The 24,806-nt window shown below is 39.0% G+C and overlaps 1 protein-coding gene across 1 annotated transcript in view; it reads right to left on the bottom strand.

The window, feature by feature from the left end:
- LOC139727994 (uncharacterized) overlaps window positions 1-24,806 on the bottom strand; it is a 191,709-nt gene that overhangs the window by 34,502 nt on the left and 132,401 nt on the right. Inside the window, exons 23-24 of the mRNA XM_071638961.1 lie at window positions 8,465-8,538; window positions 5,069-5,278 (exon numbers count right to left, since the gene is read on the bottom strand). Of these exons, the coding sequence (XP_071495062.1) occupies window positions 5,069-5,278; window positions 8,465-8,538 (284 nt within the window). The remainder of the gene's footprint in view (window positions 1-5,068; window positions 5,279-8,464; window positions 8,539-24,806) is intronic.

Here is a 24,806-nt window from a genome sequence, read left to right as displayed (position 1 = left end):
GAAAAAGCTGGTTTTGGCAGTATAATATTTACTGTTTCCTGACTTTTTTCTTGTGTGTATTTTCCTTGCATTGAAGCAGGGAAAAATATATATTGACTTTTAGCTTAGCATCTGGAAAATTCATATATGTTAAAAAAAGGAGAAAAGATTCTTCCTATATAATATGGTTTTCATGATAACGCATCAAATATATAAAATACATGTCTCTGTATAACAACGTTACTACAATATCCTACAATTTTCGTGCAAGGTACTGATGTTTCAGCACAGAAGTAGGCAACCATCAACTGAAAAAACTGACAGAATTGATCATTGCAGCTGGTAAGCACGCTGATGATAAAGGTCTAAAACTGAAGGCACATTAATGATAGCATGAAACAATGAGACTATGCACTTATATCACTAACACAGACCTGACAGTTTCACAATTATAAGTACAACTACGAATGCGATAATTATGATTTGTATAAAGCTACATCACGTTTCATTGTACTCAAGAGAATGGAAGAGCAGTACATTTTACATTGTCAAGAGGTACACATATCTAAAACAACCATGCAGTCTCAAAGGCTTTACATGCATCCATTAACATTTTGTAAGACAATTCTCTAATAGTTCACCAAGTGAAAATGAATATTGTACACAGCTACCTTAAGCTGAAACTTGCACATGTAAGACCACTTAAAAGTAAAATGCATTCATGTATGAGATCAATAATCGCACATTACAACTGCTAGAGTACTTGAAAGATGTATGCACACTGCTTTCACATTGCAGCAAGAGGGCAGCACAAAGAGCAGTCAACCATTAAACAGCACGACATGCCAGTATTGAAGTGGATCACTTTCTCTGGTGGCGGTCAAATGCTTGACCTTTAAATTGCCACTTTGGACTAATGGTCAGTGATCACCCTGACCTTTGATATCAAACTGCTTGGACCTTCATTCAAGGGTGCTGAAGAAGGAGACAGACAGACAGATAGACAAACAAACAGACAGACAGAGGTCCCACAGAACTAATAAACACAGACTGTAAAGGTATGCCAAATCCCTATTTACAGTAACCTACAATAATGAGAATATTGTGTACATACACTAACATACCTGGGATTATACCTAAATTTTTTAATGCAGACAATTTTTTAACCACAGAAATATATGATTTATAAGGTGTTGTCTCACTGCCTGATTGTTCAGAAACAATTTGTTCAGCAACTTGCATTCAATTATCACGAATGCTCCTAAAACATATGTTTCTATCAATTCAATTATATTTCATTTTACACTGTACTTTAAAAACCTAATTAATTGCCTTTCATGTTTACTGGAATGTTGCTTTGTATCTATTCTTTTGAAGTATTGTCTCTTTCATAAAAAAGAAAGTCTTCATTCAGTCATAACTGAAAATGAATCTGATTTCTCTTCATCAAGTGCAGCTGTGAGTTGAAAGCATACTGAACATACGTCACTCTCGGGTTTTTTAAAAAGAAGAAAAAATGAGGAAAACAATATGAAGTATGAAATCTGAAGATGGAGAGGAGAAGTACAAATATGCAGTGGTACAATAATGATGGTGCATTGCTGTTAATACTGCCAAAGCCTGCTATTATTCATCCACACGACAGATAAATATTGACAGTGCATGTGCCATGCATTGTTGGCTCGTATTTGTGTCTCTTTGATCTGCATGCAAACACTCAATTCTATATAATTCTTTCTACAGTCAGGTTTACTACGTATGTCATAAATCCTTACATCAATAAAATTTAACACAACTATGCAAGTTACTCATGACGGCTAAACTATTAAAGTGCTGCAATGTACAGACATCTGTCTAATATCACCTTCATCATTATTAATGGGTTGTATGTTTTCAAATTGTTATTATCAACAGGATTTTTCTATCAAAATTCTATCTCCACTGTATGACCATTACTGGAAGAAATGCATAATTTCTTCCCTTTTCTCAGTTTGTTTGTTTGTTTGTTTGTTTGTTTGTTTGTTTGTTTGTTTGTTTGTTTGTTTGTTTGTTTGTTTGTTTGTTGTTGTTTTTTGGGGGGCGGTGGGGCCTCGACTATCAATTTTCCATCATACCGCACAGCCTAAAAATATATACATATATGAAAGCAGGGAATGACATGAAACTTTCAATCACTGCCAAAATTATCAAAACATGGCACCCCCTCTACAGACTTGGGTGGTTTTTTTTTTCACTTAGAGGTGGTTTTTCATCAAATTCCAATTAAAGTGGGATAATTTTCACAGACGTGTCTGTCTACACATTAATATTGCCTGCATGCTACAGATCACGCTGCAAATGTCACATCGATCAGAATGCATATTGCTACACTCATTTAGCACAATTGTGCATTCATTCTGCGGTAATACCTCAACGCTGCTGTCAATTCAATTTTGCCTTCTGTCTGGGCAATGCGCCATTTGCTCGGGGAACTTTATTACTGTTGCAATGCAGAGTATTGCAATAGTTGCATTTACATAAAAGTGCTGTTGGTCATATAATGGGAAATATCTACACACCTTCCAATGACTATTTGGAACTATTTCACAATTGTTATTTTTATTTCTTTACTTGCATTTGAATCAATCACAAAAGTAGAAGAGAGAAATTGAATGGTACAGTCATAACCTAATTTTGTACAGCATGGCCTTGGTATCAACTAAAATAAAAGTTGAAGTTACCGAGATGAAACAGCGCAACCAAATTTAGCTATATATCACAAGAATTTGAAGAAATGTGTCCAATCTATCAGTTTCAATGACTTGCAAATTGTGTATTTTTTTCCCTTACATTTAGTTCTTCTGTCCTTTGGCAGCCAACTTTACATGTAACCTTTAAAAACAGCAGCACAGCGCCAATCTGGCCAGAATACATTCCTGCATTCCTGGCACTGCTGGAATTGGCACCCGATAAGTCATCAACCCATTGCTTTCCCCCCATCATGCACCTGTTCTAGACCGTGTCCGACACAATTGTATACGACAGCACGCGGGACTATGCACACACCCATCTAATCTTCTGCTAAAGTTAAGTATTGTTTTGAGAGACTTCACTCCTCCTTGACAATGAAATTAAATTTTCATGGGCAATCTCTGTTGTTGCTGTTGTTGTTTTTTGAGTCATGCTTACAGACTGTGTGTCCCTTTTACAACAATGGTCCTTTCATAAGCTGGTATATTGAAGAGGTAGGCAATCCAGACCTTTCCTCTAAATGATAGAACTAGAAACTTCTTTATGATGGAGGGGAAAATAATACTATAGACTTACAATGAATTTATTCAGACAAAAAAAAAATGAAACCATTTCTTTTTAAAATATTTTTGTGTATTCTTGGTTAATACGGAGCTAGTTTTTCATTTCTTTGAACAAAAAATTCTATGGTGTAGTGACTTAAGATTTCATACAGTATATTGGGAGACATTATTCTGTAAACATACACAATTTCATGATGTTTGCAAAAGGCTGCGGATGTAAAATGCATTCAATTCTCGGTATTCTGCATGTCAAATAAAAGGTTTGATTCTCAGATTTTCATAAAACATAACCTGTTGATGACTATGGTAGTTATGGGGGTATAGAGTTATGTTGTGACATACTGCACATGACTGAGCACAAAAACCAAAAAAAAATATCATTTTTATATGTACAAAATACTCATTACAGCATCTTTCAGTTCCTACATGTCGAAATTTTTTGGTAAAACTATTGTGGTCATAAACATACTGATCATGATATCTGTAACATATTGATCAATTTTCAGACATACATGTATAACTTTTTGAATGAAAGATATTATTCAGAGGGGTAAAGGTTCAGGTGTGAGTTAGTTTCGATTTGTCTCCCTCTACAAATCAAATTTGTTAAGATTGCACTGCCGGCAACCAGGGACAGCGTGGTGGTAGTGTCGCTGCCCGTAAAGCAGTAGATGACAGGTTTGCGTCCCACTGGTTCCTTTTTTCCGACATGTTTGTTAATTTACAGATCAGCAGTTGCGATCGTAACAAATTTAATTTGTAGTGGGAGACAAATTGAAAGAAATTCACACCTGAACATAACTTGTTGTTTTGAAAGCAATCCGCCCTATTTCTGTGTATGATTCTCATAATGCTTTGCACACGGATGTCACAACCTTCACAACATGAAATTTTTGCCTGGCATTCTGCAAACATACAAATACAAATTTATGTGAGCATCTTTCAAGAGCTGATGCATGCATGCTGCTACCATCAGTGGGAACATGCTTGAATTTTTTTTTTCTTTCACTTGCCAACAGACAAGTACATGCTAAGATACCAGTAGAATGATCATACGTATTATACATTAATTAGCTTCATTCCCAAATCACCAAACAATTCGATTCACACAGAAACCCCTTCCACAAACTAGAATATATGGGAGAACAATTCACGGTTGTAAAACATGCAGTTGCATGGAGGCTGCACATTACAGACTCAATACAAGATTGCCACAAATAATAAATCAATTCTTGAAATTCTGATTATCAGACACCCAACATACCTGTTCTTGTTGGATAAGCAAGCTTTTTTATTCTTTACAAATTTTGGGATAATGTATTGGCAAAGGATTTATTCCATCCACTCACATACCGTGAGAAACCCATAAATGTATGATACCTTATTTCCACTCCTAAAGTGGACAACTCTCCTTTTAGGAACACCTCCTACAACTGACTGATGTAATTGTATTGAATGTTCTCTGATCAGGAAAAAATATGATCACTTCCTACATATGCTCCCAGGCCATCTTAAAATTTTAGAATTAATCTTTTCTTCCTTAATGAGGTGGAAAGGAGAATAAAAAAGAAGAAGAAGAAAGAGGAACTCTGGATATAAATTCACACCATTCAGTTGTGCCAAACCAAGGAAGGAAAAAATGGTTAAATTTAGGACAGTATGCCATGTTTTAAAGGTTCACTGCACAATTTCACTCCAGCACGGTGCGTGCGTGTACGCGTGCTGCGGGGGCAGAGTGGAGATGGAGGTACTCCACAGCCCCCCTTTCTCTCTCTACAAGATCTTGGCTAGCCCACCTGTTTGCCGGGAGAGGGAGAACGTTCAACTGGGGGCAGTACCTCCTGTTTGGCCACAGGCACGATGACCGGTGGCGTGAAGTCAAAGTCGTCGAAGCGGTCATCGCTGATGTTCGGCGATTTGATGGGGTTGTACTCCGGCAGGCTCTTGCTGTACGAGGCGTCTGGCTCCCTCACCTCTCGCGGCTTCTTTTCGGCACTCGACCTCTGCTGTGAATGAATATGAACACAACAAATGCAATCATTCATGTACATCGATATATATTCACATACTTTGTAGGAGAGAGGCACATTTTTCAATTAAGAATGATTGTATGTAAGGCCTAGATGCATACACAAAAATATACTCTCCAGAAAAAAAAAAAAAAATATATATATATATATCATTGTTACAAAATATGAATATCTGCCCATATTACCCATCCTCACTGAAATAAAAAAAAACACGAATAAGAGACCTACCATGCCATGATGAACATGTTTTGAAAACTTAATTCAACATTACTCACTTTTTGACATATGTATTTTCTAAACATCTCCAGCAGGTCATAACAAAATATGAAGCTTGATACCTTCTTTTACTCTTCACTGTGTTGCTGAATTTATATAACTTGTCTTCTTAATGCTGTTCCTCAATTAGATCTCCACAAAATCTGTATATTTGACTCGTTAGATGATCAGTATATAAAGTACACATGCTAGAGTATAGTTGAAGAGAACAAACACGTCCTCTTCTCTGGTTATTGCATTGATTCCATCGTCATACAGTCCGACCTCTCCTATCCGGCCTCCTTTTATCTGGATCTCTCTATTATCCGGACACAACCTCGCCATGATTTTTTTTTTTAATCTAATAATTATGGGGAAAGGGGAATTCTAAACTCCAGTACAAACTCACATGATCTATATATTATTCCAAACATAAACATACACTCACATCAAATTTTGATCTAAATAACATGCATTCAGACATTCACCACCCCCAAATCACATCGAGAACGTGGACATAAAACTTTTCGTTAAATCAGGGCACGGTACAGGTGATCGTTCATTGAGCAAAATATCAGAAAATTCTGAACGCAGACAAGGTGACGAGGATGTGACATGTTCATGCAAAATTAATACATGTTCATGTAGCTATACCATTGGGTAGGCAGCTGTGTCTATCAAACATTGAGTCTCCCATATCCGGCCAAATCCCTATCCGGATGAGCGCTGGTCCCAACATGTCCGGATAGGAGAGGTCAAACTGTACTGTGTGTTCAATATGTGACCGTGTACCACAAAACGAACAAAAAGTCGCACACGTTGATTTTGTGTGAGGACTGAAAATAGGTGAAACGGGTCAACCTAGCCAGTTTTGAGTTTTTCATATTTTCTGAAAGAGCAAATCTTCTTCTTTATTGTGCTAAATTTTGGGATCATGAGACAGACAGGAAGTTGTCTTTTTAGCAGTTTTTCTTGAGCACTTTTTGTAGAGTACTGTGATAAGGTGTGTCTTAAAGATCCTCCTTTTCATTTCTTAACAAGGAAAAGTAGAAATTACGCGGTGCGTAATATATGTCCCCGCCGGAAGTAGCATTTTGTAGCAAAATGTGCAATAGAGGTAAAAAATCAAGGTCAAAGGTCAAAGAAGTCAAAGGTCAAAATTCTGTGTAAAAGTTTTGAAGCCCTCACCTAGTGCCATCACATAAAGCAAACGGAATCGAAATCGGGTTAGAAATGGCGAAGGAGTAGCATTTTATAGCCAATGTACAATACAGGTCAAAAATCAAGGTCAAAGGTCAAAGAAGTCAAAGGTCAAAATTCTGTGTAAAGTTTTGAAGCCCTCACCTAGTGCCATCACATAAAGCAAACGGAATCAAAATCGGGATAGAAATGGCGAAGGAGTAGCATTTTGTAGCCAATGTACAATACAGGTCAAAAATCAAGGTCAAAGGTCAAAGAAGGCAAAGGTCAAAATTCTGTGTAGAAGTTTTGAAGCCCTCACCTAGTGCTATCACATAAAGCAAACGGAATCGAAATCGGGTTAGAAATGGCGAAGGAGTAGCATTTTGTAGCAAAATGTACAATATAGGTCAAAAATCAAGGTCAAAGGTCAAAGAAGGCAAAGGTCAAAATTCTGTGTAGAATTTTTGAAGTCCTCACCTAGTGCCATCACATAAAGCAAACGGAATCGAAATCGGGTTAGAAATGGCGAAGGAGTAGCATTTTGTAGCAAAATGTACAATATAGGTCAAAAATCAAGGTCAAAGGTCAAAGAAGGCAAAGGTCAAAATTCTGTGTAGAAGTTTTGAAGTCCTCACCTAGTGCCATCACATAAAGCAAATGGAATCGAAATCGGGTTAGAAATGGCGAAGGAGTAGCATTTTGTAGCAAAATGTACAATATAGGTCAAAAATCAAGGTCAAAGGTCAAAGAAGTCAAAGGTCAAAATTCTGTGTAGAAGTTTTGAAGCCCTCACCTAGTGCCATCATATAAAGCAAACGGAATCGAAATCGGGTTAGAAATGGCGAAGGAGTAGCATTTTGTAGCAAAATGTACAATATAGGTCAAAGGTCAAGGTCAAAGGTCACGACTGAAATTCTGTGAAGAAGTTTCAAAGCTCCCATGTAGTGCTATCATATAAAGCAAACAGAATCAAAATTGGCTCATAAATGACAGAGAAGTAGCAAATTGAAGATTTTGATCACACACGGACGCACACACGGACACACGGACGGACGGACGGACACACGGACGGACGGACGGACACACGGACACACACACGTACGGAGCCCGTTTCATAGTCCCCTGCTCGAACTCGTTCGGCGGGGACAATAACCCTTTGCACACTCTTAACTTTCAACTCTAATAACTTATGAAGAGATGTTGCTACTGCGTTGAAAGTTGGCAGTAATCATGGACAAAGGGTGCTAATAAAGCATGCCTAATTTAAGCTTAATCTGATAATCCCTTCATTGTTGTTGCTCCAATGGTTTACATCCTGTTTTTTGTCACATTCATCACGCAGCTTGCATGGCTTGGCAAAGAATAAGTGCTTGAATAGACCATGTACTTCAGAGCTTCTTTTCTCAGTTCATCTTTTCCAGAGTGTGTGCTTTCTTTCCAATATTAAGATAGGTTAGGAGTGTCCATTTGAGCTGAGCTATACATCATTTTAAAGCTGAGAGTCTGCTCTTTCAGAATCTGCCCTTAACTAAAAAGCCATGTCTGGCAATTTTTTGTTGGTTTTGTGATGCAGGGTCACATATAGCACTTGACACATCACAGTAAACAGACCAGTATGCAGACAGACAGACAGATAGACTGAGAAATACACAAACAAATAGACAGATATATAGACAGACAGCTCACATTGACAGATCACATCCCCCCAGATAGGGTACCACTTACATCGGCTGTCGATAGCTGGTTCATGTAATCATATCTGCTGTCAGGAACCGTCGGCTTGGTGACTGTTGATGAGGCTGTACGACAGAAGCAATATCAGACAGAAGACAAAGAAATGAAGAGATTTAAAAAAAAATTATGCATAATCAGCCAAAATATTGGATATAACCTCTCCAAACTATGGAATGAAAAATGACATGCAATGATTGAAGATGAGCTGAATCAATGCTGAGGGTGTCAATACAGTATATAATATCAAATTACGATTTCAGCACACACCAGTACATCAGTTGAATAGTGAGGTGATGTTAAAACTGAAACACATCCACAATGCTTGCATTTTACAACTGGCAAACAACTGAAAAGAAAACATCATCTAGAGCTGATATTAACACATCATGTGCAGTGCACATAAATATACAATGGACACAGTCATAACCATCATATAAATGACATTACATGGAAGCAAGAAAAAAGTGATGATATTGAAAGGACAGAGTAGACATAATCTTCCACTTGGTCACAAAATTATTCTCCTAGGAGCAAGAATCCATGGTGATTTTTATCCTAAAACAGAAATAGAAAAGAGTAAATCCACAGGGCTGGAGTGGGAGGTTGTCCATTGTATTGACCAAAACAGATGATCATCTCTGGGCTGCACTCTTCCTTGTATCTGCCGACCACCTTTACATCTACTTGTATTGTATTTATTTTTTACTTCGTTTGTACATGACCAACACAATAAATTACATAAACATAACCAAATTGGAACACAATTTTTTTGCTTCTTTTGGTGCTGCAAAGTTTTTCCCACACAAACATCACTGAACGAATAAAATCCCAAAGGATTAAATTCTTAAAGTCCAAATTTTCAATGGACTCTGAAATATATGTACTGCAGCAAAACTTTCATGAAGAGCTCATATAACTATTACATATTACAAGCAAAGAACAGAAAAAAAAACTTATTGAGTAAAATCATAGCAATTCATGATAAAAAAGGAAAAGTCAAGAAGAATACAGACCACAGGTACAGTGTAAATGATTGGTTTTCTCCAGTGAGACATTTCCTTTATGTGCTAAAAATGCTATTTGCAGATAATGGTACATTATATATTATATTACACCCAACAAGACCCAAAGCATACATTCAAATGACAATGTCTACCAGTAGTTGTAATAAATCAGCCTAGATATGATTAAATTTCTGCCATTCAGCTGTAAATGGCACTTGTTCCACTAGAAGCAACTGTAAGGGCCCTTGAACTACTTACAGACTCTACTGGGGGAAAGGAATGTGACAGCATCTTTTAATTTCTCACAGTTGAACCCTCAACAATGCAATCTAATATTATACCCACACTCCTCTGTTGTACATGAATGCTAGCTTCCAGCACAAAATGGCAGATATCCAAAGAGTTGTACATTTGAGGGCTCCTACTCATCTCGAGCACTTATCTCCTACATCACATGATTCATGAGTGATGTTGCACACTCTGTATTCCTCTTCTTGGATGTTTTGAGTGCTTCTCTTACAGGATATGATACAAGCCCACGTGTCTGATGTTGCCAAACTGAACACTGAATGGGGTGTTTTTGTATGCTTTTGTTAGAAATTACACTGAAAAATGAGGTTCAAGATCTGATGTATTTTGATTCAAAATGAAATAACTTAGAGAGGATCTACCCAAGTGTGCACTAGGAGATATCAGAGTGTGTTTCATGGCTTAGCAGGGCATGTCTTCTACAGTTACAACCATCATCCCATGGTGGAGCCTCCTAGATGTTCAACCAAGCAAATCAAATTACAGCAGACATTTCAGTAGCAGCAAAGTCGTTTAACCAGCGTAGTAATATGAGGATCTTTTTCTGACATGTGCTCTTTTTCATCAGCCCGTGACAGCTATGACACGCTTGCTGGTCTCCGATGTCAACCTGACTTTCTGGCTACCATTAACAACCCTTTACATTCATGAGAAATGGCATCTTACCACGCTTTTACACAATAATATTAAGGTAATATGTACCACCCAACCAAAAATATGAAAATAAATTTCAAACAATCGGAAAATGCTAAATTCTCTTCCTAAATTTCATGCCTTGTCAGATGCATGTGACATTCAATTGCTACGTTCACTTTTACCTTACATTCTGCTTCTATGTCCTAACTGCCCTAATCAATGCTGCACTATACAGCTGCTCTTTAAATGTCTCAGATTCTTTTTTTTTGGGGGGGGGGAGGAGTGGGGGAGAAGGGGAGGGGACGTACTGTTCTTCTGGTTTTGAACATTGAATCTAGTAACACATAACAAGTGCACAACCTAAAACATATTATAAATCTCAGTCTGTGATATATTGTCAAAACCAGTTCATCTTAATTAAAAAAAAAAGTAAACACATGACTACAGATTCTATTTTTATAAATAATACAATATCATTCATCAATTCAGTGACAGAGAGTAAACAAAATATGACAACTTCTTTGATTCTTGAAACAAGACATCTGTAACTTATATATGTCCAGTCTTTGAAGATATTATTTGCTATTCCTCATATGCACCTCATATCTTTATACATCCAGCAGCTAAAAACATTACTATTATCATGCTATCAAAAATATTATTACACCTAATGAAATAAGACATCTGTCACTTATATTTGTTCAGTCTTTGAAGATATCATTTGCTATTCCTTATATGCACCTCATGGTATTTTCAGACACCCAGCACCTAAAAACATTTATTACTCGAATCATGCTAAAATATTATCACACCTACAAATGTAATATATCCACACAGTGATACCAACATGCAACCTCACATCTATCGCTGAGTCTCATCCATACTGACACAATCATGACTACTTTATTAAATAATTAGCATCATTACTGCTTTGCAGTTTTCATTCTAATCGTAAACATAATCGCTCATCAGCATAAGGTAGCGTCATTCGTGATGATCATAATGGAACATAATGGAAGGATGTGAAAATGAAGAGAGGAACACACATCTGCCATCTGTCTCCAGTATCTCATAAGTCGGTTCCCTAATTCTCCGTGCCTCATTGACTACAAGCACGCTTCTCTCAAAACCATCCGTCAAGCCGGGCATCTCCTTCGTTATTTTTCACACCCTCCATGTCCCCCATCCATGCTGCAGACACTTCTTACAAATTATTTTCTCTTGCCTATATCTCATATTAAAAATACATTACAAAATGTAAGGAGGAACTTATTTTGTGTCATAATCTTTATCACCATATGACACCAAGAGCCCAAGTGTATAATCAAAATGATTGCAATTACAGAAAGCTGCAATAACTGCAACTACAAAGGTGACATTAAAGAAACAGCGAATCAGCCATGAACATAACAAAAATGTTGCTCCAATAACTGCAATTATTGGAACTTCCATTACTTGAAAATATTTCCTTTAGTACATCCAAGGTTTAGCACTCAAAGGGAGTCTTGGGAAGTTTTCTTTTAACGAAAAAACAATATTGGAGGCTTATTTCAAATTGAGAAACAGGGTTTCTCAATTAATCACCAGTACACATAAACTTTGGAATCATTTTCATAACTGTGTTATCATCTCATGCAAATCAAAGTAGACTAGTTTAGTATAAAATTATGTACACAAAGTTTTGACAATGATTGCTCATACTTTTGCTGTTGAAACTGCACAGGCATAATCATACAGAAGTGACAACAAAGAATCTTAAGTTCAATTTGATCTGATTTGGCTATCAAATAATAATTTTAATTCTATGAATTACAGGGAAAGACACCTGAAATGGTAAGGCTGCATAAAAGGAGGAGCATTCAGCAGTTAAAGCATGGAGAAATGATAGGAATGAGCACCAATTGAGATGGGAAGAGGTAAGGAAGGATAATTTTTGAAAGGAGGTATCATTAGGGCCTCATTTCAATAAAGATGTTTAGATGGGATAGCAACTCTTGCTGGAACAGCAACATCCCATAGCAACAGCCAATCAGGAAGCTGTATTCTCGTCGTTACCATGACAATTGCCATTCCAGCAAGAGTTGCTATCATATCAACTTTTTATGAAATGGGGCCCTGGTCTCCTACCCAGCCCTTCTATGCTCGCTTTAATTTGAGCACCCTTCCACTGATGAGGCGGACTGAATTCCGCCGAGAGGTATCGATGACCCCCTCCCCCACCCCAAAATGGAGAAAACAAGATCGGGTTGTTTTTACGCCGCCCCGCCCGACATCTACACAGACTGCAAACACTGGCTTGCTTCGCTAGCGTGCAAAGCTAAATGTTATTTTTAGCGGCGCAAATTGGCCCGGAGGAACGCCACAGAGTGCGAGATGGCCGCAACATAACAGACCACGGGCCTGAAATTGGTTCCGAAGTGAAAAATAATTTGAAAAGAATTCTAGATGGAGACCAGCAAGATTAAGTTGGATCGAGTAATATGTACATCTATCAGTCTGAGGTTTCTCCCTGCATCTCCAGATGGAATTTTATCATTCTGTTGAAAGAATTGTGGCTATGTTCTGCCACACAGCACCTACAAAAAAAAAAAGACTCCCTATCTAATAGACCAAATACATTAAGATCTGCAGGCATTTTTATTTTTGTGCTCTTGTATATTTACCATTTCTGAAAAGTTGCGCCTAAAGGTAAGCAGCAAAAAGCCATAAAAGTTATTTTAAGAAAAAATGCATTGCAAAAAAAAAAACAACAACAACAACAAGCAAGGGTCCATAAAATGTAGACTTTGCCTTATACTTTTATGAGTCATGGAATACACTTTAATATTCAGTAAAATAAAAAGACAAAACAGCAATTGGACTGGGTTTTTGAAACACAACCCAGCAAAGTTTGTGATAACTAGCGTGAGTCCACTGCAGTACTACTTGAAGTTCTGGCTATCATGGTACTAACTAACTACCATCGACAAAGAATGCACAGGTTGGTAATGTGCCTGTGGGAAAGCAGTCCAGTAGTACATGTTTCCCCCTTCCATAGTCAACTGCATGTGCCATAGAGCAATGCAAAATATTGATCTAACATGAGATATGAATAGAGCGTGCACTGATGGGCTCACAAACTCTTTTGTTATACATTATACAGGCACCTGAATGGGGTCAACGAAAGTCAACATCCAGTGAGTTCAGCCTTGATTGCTACATATCATCTTTATAGGAGTTTTATAGCAAAACAGGTGCACTTTTTTAAAAAAAAATTTAAAAGGTAGACAAAAATACACATGGTTTTGATACAGAAAAAGAACAGACATTGATAGAAGAAACTCTAATCTTTCAATCAAAGTTATTTTTCTGGCAGGCATAACACAAATTAACATGAATTTAGGCCACAAATGCTGACACTCTTACCGACAATTTGGGAATCTTGTATACCAGCAGGGGGCATTTCATGAAGCGTTTTGTCAGATATTTTTTCGGACAAAATGTTTTAAGCTACTGAAATCCTTGCATCTGATTGGCTGAAAGCAAATTTTTAATACAAATTTGTCAGACAAAACGCTTCATGAAATGCCCCCCCCCCCAGGTTCCCATATGAGTTGACGCTACAGGAATCTAATATGGTTCCCGTAACATATGCAAGTAAAATCCATCATTATGGAAGAGGTGCTTGCTTATTATAAGGAAATATTAGAACAATTTTTTTTTAAAAATTAGGAAAGGAAAATTCTGAACATGAACATAAAATGTAATTGTCTTCCAAAAGAAATAGAAAAGATTCTCCTTTTAGTCAGAACTCCATCATTCTGTTATATGCCATCAGTTGACACATACGAGACTTCAGTAATGGTTGTACTTTTTCCACAAGCTTGATTTCGTCAATTTGCACTTAATTCACTGGCATACAAGCCGATTTGAGTGATGATGAGCATATTTCCCTTGGACAGTGGTAGAAACAAGTTGTGTGTTGGTGATTTGAATCAATGAAGACATTTAAAATATTTCATTAATTTTTCTTTTATCTTTCCCAGAATTTAACAAGAAGACATCATCTACAATGTATTACACATTATGACACAATAATGTATTTATAGGAGATAAATGACAGAAATTATACCATCTACATTACAAGATAAAGATTATGAATTATACCGTTTGCTCTCACAGAGGATGTTCTAGGTGGAGGATGATACTTTGCGGGTTTCCATACTTTCTTTGCCTTGCCTCCAACATCAACACAAGTGGAGGGAGTTGATACTGTTGCAGCAACGGATGAAGATGTTGTAGAATCAAATGGAGAACTAAAAGATGTGGATGCAGCGAGAGATGCCGAAGGTGATGATGATGATGACGATGATGATGGTCGAATGGATGATGATGATGATGATAATGATGGTACTTCACAAGGGAGTGTACCTTGAGTATGCACCTGTTGCCATGACAACTGAGGGGCTGCGGCAGAATGCGCCGGGGCAGCAAAGTTGGATGCCACAACTATCTTGGGCTGACAGCTGGGCTGATCTTGCGGAAATGAAGGTTCACTTTTCTGGCCAAAAGAGGACTGATATGGAACTTGCTCAGGTGGATATGTCGGTCCGACAGCGGCTAACGCTCCTCTCTGATTCGCTACCGACTCTGAATAATGCGACGGATGCTTCGGTGTTCCGCATCCAAACAAAGAAGAATGCAGCCTCATCTCACTGTGATCCGGGAGTGAAGACGACAGATAACTCTGTTTGTGGATTTGCGGCGAAAGAGCCGACACGTTCTGCGACTGAGTCGGGATGGGTATGGGCGGAGTGGGCCTAGCTGACGGAATGGAGGAAGATGACATCGCTGCTGGGGATGATAGCGATGTTGCATGGGCTGCTATCGCCATGGGGTTCGGTGCAGTGACTGAATAGGGCGGGGCCATACTTTGGGCAGACCCGGGCACGCTTTGGGTGGTCCCAACTAAATTCTGCGAATGTCCACTCAAAGGATATGTTGCTGTCGGTATGCTTGGAACTGTTGACGAATTAACACTTCCAGTCTGGCTGGAAACTGAGGTATCGGTGGCGGATGGAATGGGAAACGGTGGAGGAGACACAGCGGAGGATGGAGAAGTGTCCGTCTTTTTGCCCAGCTGCCCGAGACGTGGACATTGGGGAAGCTGCTCCAGCAAAATGGTGAGAATGTCCGAGGTGAGAGGTCCGGGGTCTGTGTTGGTCCGCCTCATCACTTTGCGCTTCGTGCGGCCGGTTGGCGGCTTGGCAGCTGTCACCTTGGTCAGGTCCTCCGTGCTGGAGCGGCGCTGTGGGTACTGCACCATCTCGAACGTCGGGTTGTTGTGAAACAGACCCTTCTTGCTGGGTCCAAATGGCCGGAAGGCCTGGGTGAATATCATGTTTTTGATGCGAATCAGCTGCAAAAGTCCCAGGGCAGGAAAAGATTTTAGCGCAGGGATCCTTCCAGTACCCTCTGGAATGTCGATTGGTAGTGAAAGGAGAACCACACCACCGGCAGGGCAGCTAACGAACTAGAGCTGACAATCCTATGATCAGCCTTGCGCACTGATAGGGACATTGATACACAAACGCATTCCACTGGGTCACTGGTTCAGCTTCCAGTTGCCACTGGCAATCCAGAGGGCTGGGGGCCCCCCACACACACATGGCATTCCTTTCCAATAACAGAGAGAGGGGTGAATAAACATGTCTTTCAGCAAACTCTCCACAGAGAATCAGGGCCACTTGTAAACCTTCACCTCTAACCCACAAAACAGTGAGTGGGATTTGCCTAAATACAACGCAGCTCATCTGAAAGGCATTATGAGAGGTTTTCCATCATTATTTTTTCATCAAAATAACTGCATGCTTGAAATAACTCTTTTTTCCCTATTCAGTCCTAACCTACACGACAGCACTCACTGCTGCTCTCTATAAGTCTTATTCTCGGAATTGGCTTTCAGGAATGTTTGCAAGATAAAAAACCTGTAAATGCTGCAATAACGTCACGATCTTCAGAATAGCTAAATGGAGCTTTGACTGGGGATGTAAAATTGCACCAAAACACCACCTATTTCACTCTAAAACTTCAGGCCTCTTGGTATCATAATGAGGAATAAGGCTTTCCTTTGATTTGCTCTCTGTGACTATAAATATATATGTAATCTACTTCATAATGAAAATACAAATGAGATATTGACAAAGCAATAACAATACCATTTTCATTTTTAACAATTATATGATAATCATACAGTCCTGGAGTTACTTTAGTAACATATTCATTAAATCATCATTATTGCTATTATCATTATTATTATCATCATCATTTCCTTTACTGTTATTATTAGAACAAAGATAGCTCGGTCAATTTGATGCAATTTCTGTTCCAGCCCATTCCAGTACGACGAAAGTCTTTCATTTCTTAACCAGGAAAGCATGAAATCAACAAGATACCATTTATCAGAATAGCAGTGACACAACACTCAGAACAAACTGATCTCCAAAGAACTCGCAGAGCGGTAAACACCCCATCATGGGACGGCCAACATTCTTCCCTGATACATGATGTTCTTCCAACGATGCGAGTTGTCACACGCCGGACGACATTCTGATAACGTGGCTCACATCAACCGCACATGTCCTGACAGACCATGACGAATGGTGTGATCTAATTACGCTCCAATCACCGAAAGGATTCCACCCTCACATAGCCTGGCAACATCAGCCTTACAAAAAAACATACAAACAAACAAAATTCCGTTCTTTATGTAATCCAAAGGACTCTTAGAAAGCTGACTGAACATACTTCTGCGTGCAGACAGTCCATTTCCACCTTAAAGATGTAGTACTATACAATAACACATTCTGAAGTTCTACAAGGGAAATGCAAGTCTACGACAACAATGCTCTTTCTCGAACCATTCCCATCCCAAAGCATGCCAGAAAGAAAGACACAATCACTATTGTGTAGTATTACAATGATTCAACGGTAATCACATTCCCTATCAGATTTGCCATTGCTGTGATTTATATTTTCATCACCATTCAATCAGTTAAGCTAAATCCTTCTTCTTTTTCTTTTTCTGATTAAGTCTGCCTCTTTCAATAGGCTGAAGATTCTTGCAGACTGATAATGATACATCTACTTTGAAAGAAGTAGAAATAATCTGATAAGACTTAAGAGCAGGCTCAGAAAAATTAAATCAACCTCACATATAAAGTCCTCCAGACCTAGATTTAAAAAAAGAAAGAAAGAAATGTTGTGTTTTTAAAAATGTCCATAAGTGCAATATCTATACCCTTTGATATTTCAACACCCCTATTTTTTCAAACAACAATTACCATTTCCATGTTTGGTGCAGTTGACTTCAGACACTATTTATTATACTACAGAGACTTCTGGTTGCAACGCAGGTTTGCATCTTGGAGCTTGTTATTGACTTTCAAAAATCTTGTAATCACTGGCAAAATTGATCCACCCAAAGTGTGTTGTTCAAGATATTGTCTTTCTGCCACAAATTTATTCATAATGGTGTAACTGCTGCTTCTTAAGAATCTAAAAGCACTTACTCCTCAGGGTAAGGGTAAAAATAATTGAATTGTTATATCAAAATTCAAATAAGCTTGTAGTAGATACTTGCAGTTTAACAGCAGCATCATGATCCAAATTGACACTGTCAACTGCACATAGCGGGATAAAGCTACAGGAATAGCTGAATAGTTGATGGGCCTAAATTGCACATTTCTATGAGATGCTGATTGAGTAGAAGCTCGCAGGATAGCAAGACGCTTGTAGTCACACAACAATATACAATCATAAATCCAAGCAAGGAACAATTCTCATATCTGCAGAAATTGCAAAGAAACAGATCCCAGTGGAAATCCAAAGAAGCAAAATGATTCCTCTATCCCAAGATCATATCAATCAAAGCCGAGGAGCCACATCCAGCAAATTCCTATGTCCAGAATCATATACCAATCATAGAGGCATATTGGAAGATCTCTGACAATTAAGCAGTGTTTCTAAAGGCGGATATACATACAAAGCAGTCAGATGATAAGACAAATCACTGCGAAATATCTCTTGCACAAAATTGTCCCTTGAAAATGAGAAATACACACTGAGGAGTGAAAACGTTTGGAGAACTCGAAATAAATCGAGAGAGGTGGACGTCGACGGAGGACAGTGATGGAATGCTGATGACACTCGGCAATTAGGAGCATCCCTCGGGAGCGACTGTAGCTACTGTCGTGCCAGTTTGAATGTCCAGATGCTCCGCATCCCCTGGGCAATATTGCAGGCATTAGCATCCTCCGCCAAATTGCAACATCAAGATCGGGTACTATTGATTCTCTCCTCCCACCCTCATTGTCGTCTCACTCTCTGATCATTCCCCCCTCCCTCATCTCCCTCCCCCCCCCCCCCCCTCCCCACTTCCTCCTTTCTCACTCCCCTTCCTCCTCTCTTCCTCTGTTTCCTGCTGCCGTAGTTTATCTGTTATTGACACATCTCTACAAGCCTCCTTTTTTCTGTTTCACAGTATCCTCATCATATCCTCTTTGGCTCTTTCTTTCTTTCGCTCCCCCCCCCCCCACTTCTCTCTGCCTCTCTCCTTCCAACTCTCCCTCTCTCTTTCTCTCTCTCTTTCTCTCTCTCCCTGTTTCTCCCTTAAAGGGATAGTATAGTTTTCTTTGAGATGGGGGATTCAGACTTAAAGTTTTTGCAAGATAATTAGAAACCACGTATGAAATATTAAAGAGCATACAATTCTAAGAGGAAGTCAAAGTTTATTTGATGAAAATTGGTTTTGAAATGACAGAGATATCCAAAAACAAAGTAAAAACAAAGTGGTCCTAATCAAAGGTGGGTCCCACATTTAATTAGGATCTCTTTGTTTTTGGGTACCTCGGCCATTGTAAAACCTATTTTCATCAAATAAACTTTCACTTCCTCTTTAATAGAATTGTATGCTCTTTCATATTTCAGAAGAAGTTTCTCATCATCTCACAAAAATAAAGTTGGAAACCTGAAGCCCCATCTCAATCAAACTACACCATCCCTTTAAGGCTTCCCTGGCACATCACTATAAACCTGTCCTTATCTCTCTCTCTCTCTCCCTTTCTTTCCCTCATCCCCCTCCTCCTCCCCCTGAAATGGTACGGTCCCCTTTCTCTTCTCACCTGTCATGCATCAGTCTGATGTTTGATCCATTTCACACTCGAGGGCATCCACTATTGACATTGGTCTTCCCCCCTCTCAATCTGCTAGCTGTAGCAGCCATGAGCCAAGCAGCCTAGAGAAGGGGAATCTCAACCAGGAGTTCCCTCTCAACAAAAACCCCAAGACAAAAAAGAAGAAGAAAGAATAGACACGAAAACCCCAAAAGGTCACCGCAACACTGAAACAATTTGACGTAATTGTGTGCCGCAGATGTAGGACCACAATAACGACAGGAGAGTTACAATGTGAACACAGAAGAAACATCACTGTGATGCAGCAAACAACTCACTACACTCAAATCATCCAAAGTAATCATGTTAACGTGGCCTTCTCTTCCCCCTTGAGACATGGATGCTGTCCTAACCAGCAGCAAATCATCTCCAACCTACTCTCAATTCCCCCACTTTCTCCCAAGCGCAGCAAAGAGCACTGCAAGCCACCAACTGTTTGTCCACCAAATATTTAATGAATACAGTTCCTAACATCAAAAGCTGGCATACTCCTTCCATAGTATTCTTCAGCTCACTAAAAAAAGCATCACATAAAACAACAACACAAATACAACAATGACATTTCAATTCAGCGGTTAAAAATGCACCAATTAATGTTCCTGATCCCCTACGTTCAAAGTCTCTATGACACAAGAAGGTCATTTCAGTAATAGCTGCCATTATTAGCCCTTTATCTGCTCTCTTTCATTTTGCAGAGGGGAAAAATGCTTGTAAGATTTGCATTTAAGATAATGTTTGTAAGTTGACTCTAACCGATATAATAGAAGCACTAAGCAAGAAACTCTACCCATCAAAGTGCTTACTCCGTACACTTGTATATAATGCATGAATACTAATGTCTAACAGGGAGGACAATGTGTATTCTCAGTTCAAGACTTTACAAAGTTTTATCACCCATGTATTCTAGTCGGATGCATTTAGTGGGGAATTATGCTCAAAAACATCCACAGGTTTCTATCAACATTTACAACAAAAACAGAGAATAAAGCTCCTAATGAGTGATTGAGTTACTAATTGCTGATTGATACAACCCAACGATACATTTAAACTACCTATCAAACCACAGAGAAACTCTCCATAGCTTTGAGTTAACGTAGTCACACATGCCTTGAGCTGAACTACCAGATACCAAAATGGTGGAAGGTGAAATCTGCAATTAATTGGGGGTGACGAGAGGAACAGATGCCGACTAGTTGTACATGGCATCCCCTCCTTCAAAATACCCCAGAAGAAGTGGTAACAGTCTCACTGAGCAGGATATGCTACCAGTCTGCACTCAGTGTAACCAGCACTGACATCTGAGGTGCACTGATGAGGCCATCAGTGCAATGAGATAGGGACTGGTTATCATTTTTTGCCATATTTTTACAGAGGCTTCATATTAAATATGTTGGGAAGATTAGACTTTTCACCCATCTCCACCTGTCTGAGCACTTTCTTATCATCACACATTTTATGCACAACAAGCTGCAAGGATAATACCACAGACTTTGTGACAGAGAGGATCTCTTTCTTTCCATTCAATGATTTTTCATTCTTCTGTCGATCCTTCCTTGTGACAATGTAATATGGGAAGACAGACCAAGTTAGATGGATTGACAAACTAGCTGCACTTATACACTATCTTAAGCTGCTGTTTGGATGAATGCAAAGCATCAAACTGGTACTCTGCAACAAATTTCAATCACAAACTTTAAACTTATGGACTTACTTTCATCATCCACTGTCTTACCCCGAATGAGATACAAAAAAAAAAAAAATACAGAGGAGGAGAAATATAGCGAGATTAAGTGCAGGGGAGCACTGAGAAATGCAGTGTGCGAAATATCAGTGTCCAGTAATTGCTGATTTAGGGGGCGAAGTATGCAAGTCTACAGAAGCCCCGCAATAAAAGTGTTCGGCCCAGAAACAAACAGCAGCGGCAGTCGAAATCAATAAACAACGTCTTCATCCTCGGAGCATGAAAAGTGATGCATATATGGCACCTCTCTTCCCCTCTCTCTCTATCCCCTCCTCTCCGCCACTCTAGAAAGTGCACGGTACTTTCGGCCATCTCTGGAGATGGCACGCCGAGAAATCGCTGCGATCCATTACGCAGGGTACAGACGGACGAGATAAAAGCTGCACCTCTCTCGTTGAGAGATGAAGTGGCCATCAGATGCATGGCTCCAATAAAGAAGGAAAACACTTTTCTGGCACAGAAGTTGAAAGGGATATTCTATTCAGAAGCTCCCAGAGAAATCCACAAAAAGAAAAGAAAGACTTGACATTTTCCCTGATCTTTCTCTATCACAGAAATACTTTTTTATTCATAGAAATCTATGAAAAAGTTTTTGTTGTGGATTCAAAGCTTTCAGCAAGAATAATTCCAACTGATATAAAAATTTGGCTTATTTGCTTTGTTTTATCTATCTACTCATGGCAGTTTAAAACTTTCCCTAAGCTTACAGCTGTTTTTCAGAAGTTGTTCAAGAACAAGAACAACAACAGCACCAACAATCAGTCATATCAAGGCTATGGCACTATACGTGCCATAGTAAGTACGGTGCAGGAGCCCACAGATTTACAGAGTTGGAAGACTAAGTAGAAATTATACATTTTGTCTTAAAGCGTAAAAGGAGATGAGAAATATAAAGCATATACAAGGAAATCTGCCAAACCGAATGTGGACATAATTCTTTAATATGTCCGGCCTGTTCCAAGGTTTTAAAAGAGACATCTACAGACACTGATTCCTACATCTCTCCTCGCTGTTCTTTTTACGCCACCGATAAAGCCGATAACCGACCGAAGGCTAACGTATGACATAAAAACACAATGCACATACACGCACAGTCCTTCTTTCAGAGCTGATGGTTATCCCTGACAATGATGAAGGATGAAAGAAAACTGAGGGAGGAAATCCTTCCAATCAAGCTGCAAACTTTTGTGACGAGCAAGTCGAAGAACATCATGATCCACCAGCTAACTCTCTGAACACGCCTCAATTCAGAACCCCCCACAGCACTAGATAGGACTTCCACATGGTTTGATCATGCTTTGAGGCAGAATCCTCCACACAGAAGAAAGCGACAGCAAGGCCAGCAGCTCATTGAGTTTGGAAAGGTTGGCACACCACCGAGAAAGTTTTTTTTTTCTCTCCAAGCTCCCAAGATGCTGAAAGAAAAACAAGAACTTTTGTCAATATTCCAACGGGATTCCAAGCAGCAAAGTCAAGGGTAGTACATTATGTTCTCTCATGAGTACAGTCAGATGGATACAACAGTAATGAGAGTAACCACCATCCAGTCCGATACCACTAGGGTTGTTTGGATGTGCCCAGTGGGAGGCGGTGACCTTTTCTCTCATTTGAAGTATAATGTACTGGTATGCCGGGCAAGAGCCGAGAACATTCGTTACCAGTCCACTCAGTCATCAGTGTGAGGATCCAGAGGATCCCACATTGCAGACTACAATGGAGAAATGGTGTCCCTTACTCTCACTGGGAAAACATACCACAGCATACAAGTAACAGCACTGCATGTTTGATCAAAATACAAAGCAATAAGGGTCTATTCATCAAAGAAATGTCACTCAAATTAATATCAGACCACGAATATGATAGCATAATAGCATGATTCTATATATATATCATGAATATCATTCACTATAATCTACAAAGTACACTAATGACCACATGGTTCCTAATATTGTAGTATACATGTATTTTTTCAAAGTAAATTCAGAACAAGAATTATATCAGACGATTCACATTCAATCACATACAAAGACAAATATTGTTTATTCCATTTGGGTAGCCACAACACTTCAGCCTTCAGAGCATCTCTGGAACAGGAAACCAAACAAACAGTTGTGGTGGCCATAACAGTGAGGTTAACATGCCTCTGAAATGACTAAACCACTCTTCAATCAAGCCATTACTGCAACTCTGAGCACACAACCCACCAACCTGACACACAGAAAAGGGATATGAAAATACCTAAGGGGGAGGGGGGAAGTAAACAGAACCCTAAATGACATGAGACTTGGCACCCCTTTGTAGCAAAATGTTATGATCCCCTCAAACTTTATACTGACTACATTTGAGGAAAAGTTAGGCACACATTGTGTGGTGTCCTATAGTGTGAGCCACCATAAGCAAGGTAAAAAATCACTCTTTTTTCAGCTTGTATCTAGCTCTGAAAAGATTTTCAATTCAATCTATCATCTAAAGAAATTCTATCATTATTATGGTATTTTTTTTCACTACACACTATCTCTGATGACAAAATATACTTGACAGCATAGTGTGATTTTCTCCACTATCCAAGAGCATAAAGTTTTAATGTAAATGATTCCATAATATTTGCAATCTACATAAAACATTTCAGCACTTACAGGTCCCATACACTGCAAATACATGTTGACTTGTGTTGCTTTATAGGTCCCTAATCGTCACCTTTGTGGCAAAAATAATATCCAAATATGTGACATATATTTTATGATAATTTGTCTACTACTTTTCTTCAGACTACCTGGATATGCCGACAAAAAACCTTCCAAACCAAGATTCAGTCGATGACATCATCTGTCAATCACTGCCTTAGTACTAAAATGATTAGCAAAAGACAATGGAATGTACCTTCCCCTTGACTCAGCATAACTTGCATGATTCCATGTATGTCTTTTGTTAATCATATGAGTAAAATTTGCATTGCTTACAGTTCCTTTAAGAATAGATGACTACCAATAACTAGAATCATACACCTAACCAAGCTCTACCATGAGCAAAAGTGCTTAGTCAAGAAAGTGATTAACTGTGATCGATGAATTGGGTCACTAGTGATAATTACAGATGTTGCAACTGGGTGCATGACCCACAAATCATCACCATGACAGGGTGACCCAATGTTGCTCCCTGTCTCAGATATTGACATACTACAGTCATGGCTCCACGCATCAGGGACTGCCCAGACCAGACACGGTAAGTCCAAATAAGTTCAGTCAGATGGGTAACTGATGTCCCAAGTTTAGCACCCCAAACTACCAGCCCTTCCATCTGTTTATTCTTCCTTCCAGTCATAATTCCTTCTGTCATTCAAAAAAAAATGAAAACTCAGACTACCATGGCTGACTAAAGCAGAGATGCCCAAATGTACTAGCAAAACTCTCCACTTTATATGTTTGATAACA

This window comes from Diadema antillarum, unplaced genomic scaffold (assembly GCF_040938485.1).
Source record: "Diadema antillarum isolate AM-2024a unplaced genomic scaffold, OU_Dant_1.0 seq00000161_RagTag, whole genome shotgun sequence".
In the NCBI taxonomy this organism is placed as follows: Eukaryota; Metazoa; Echinodermata; class Echinoidea; order Diadematoida; family Diadematidae; genus Diadema; species Diadema antillarum.
This window is presented reverse-complemented; position numbering and strand designations above follow the sequence as displayed.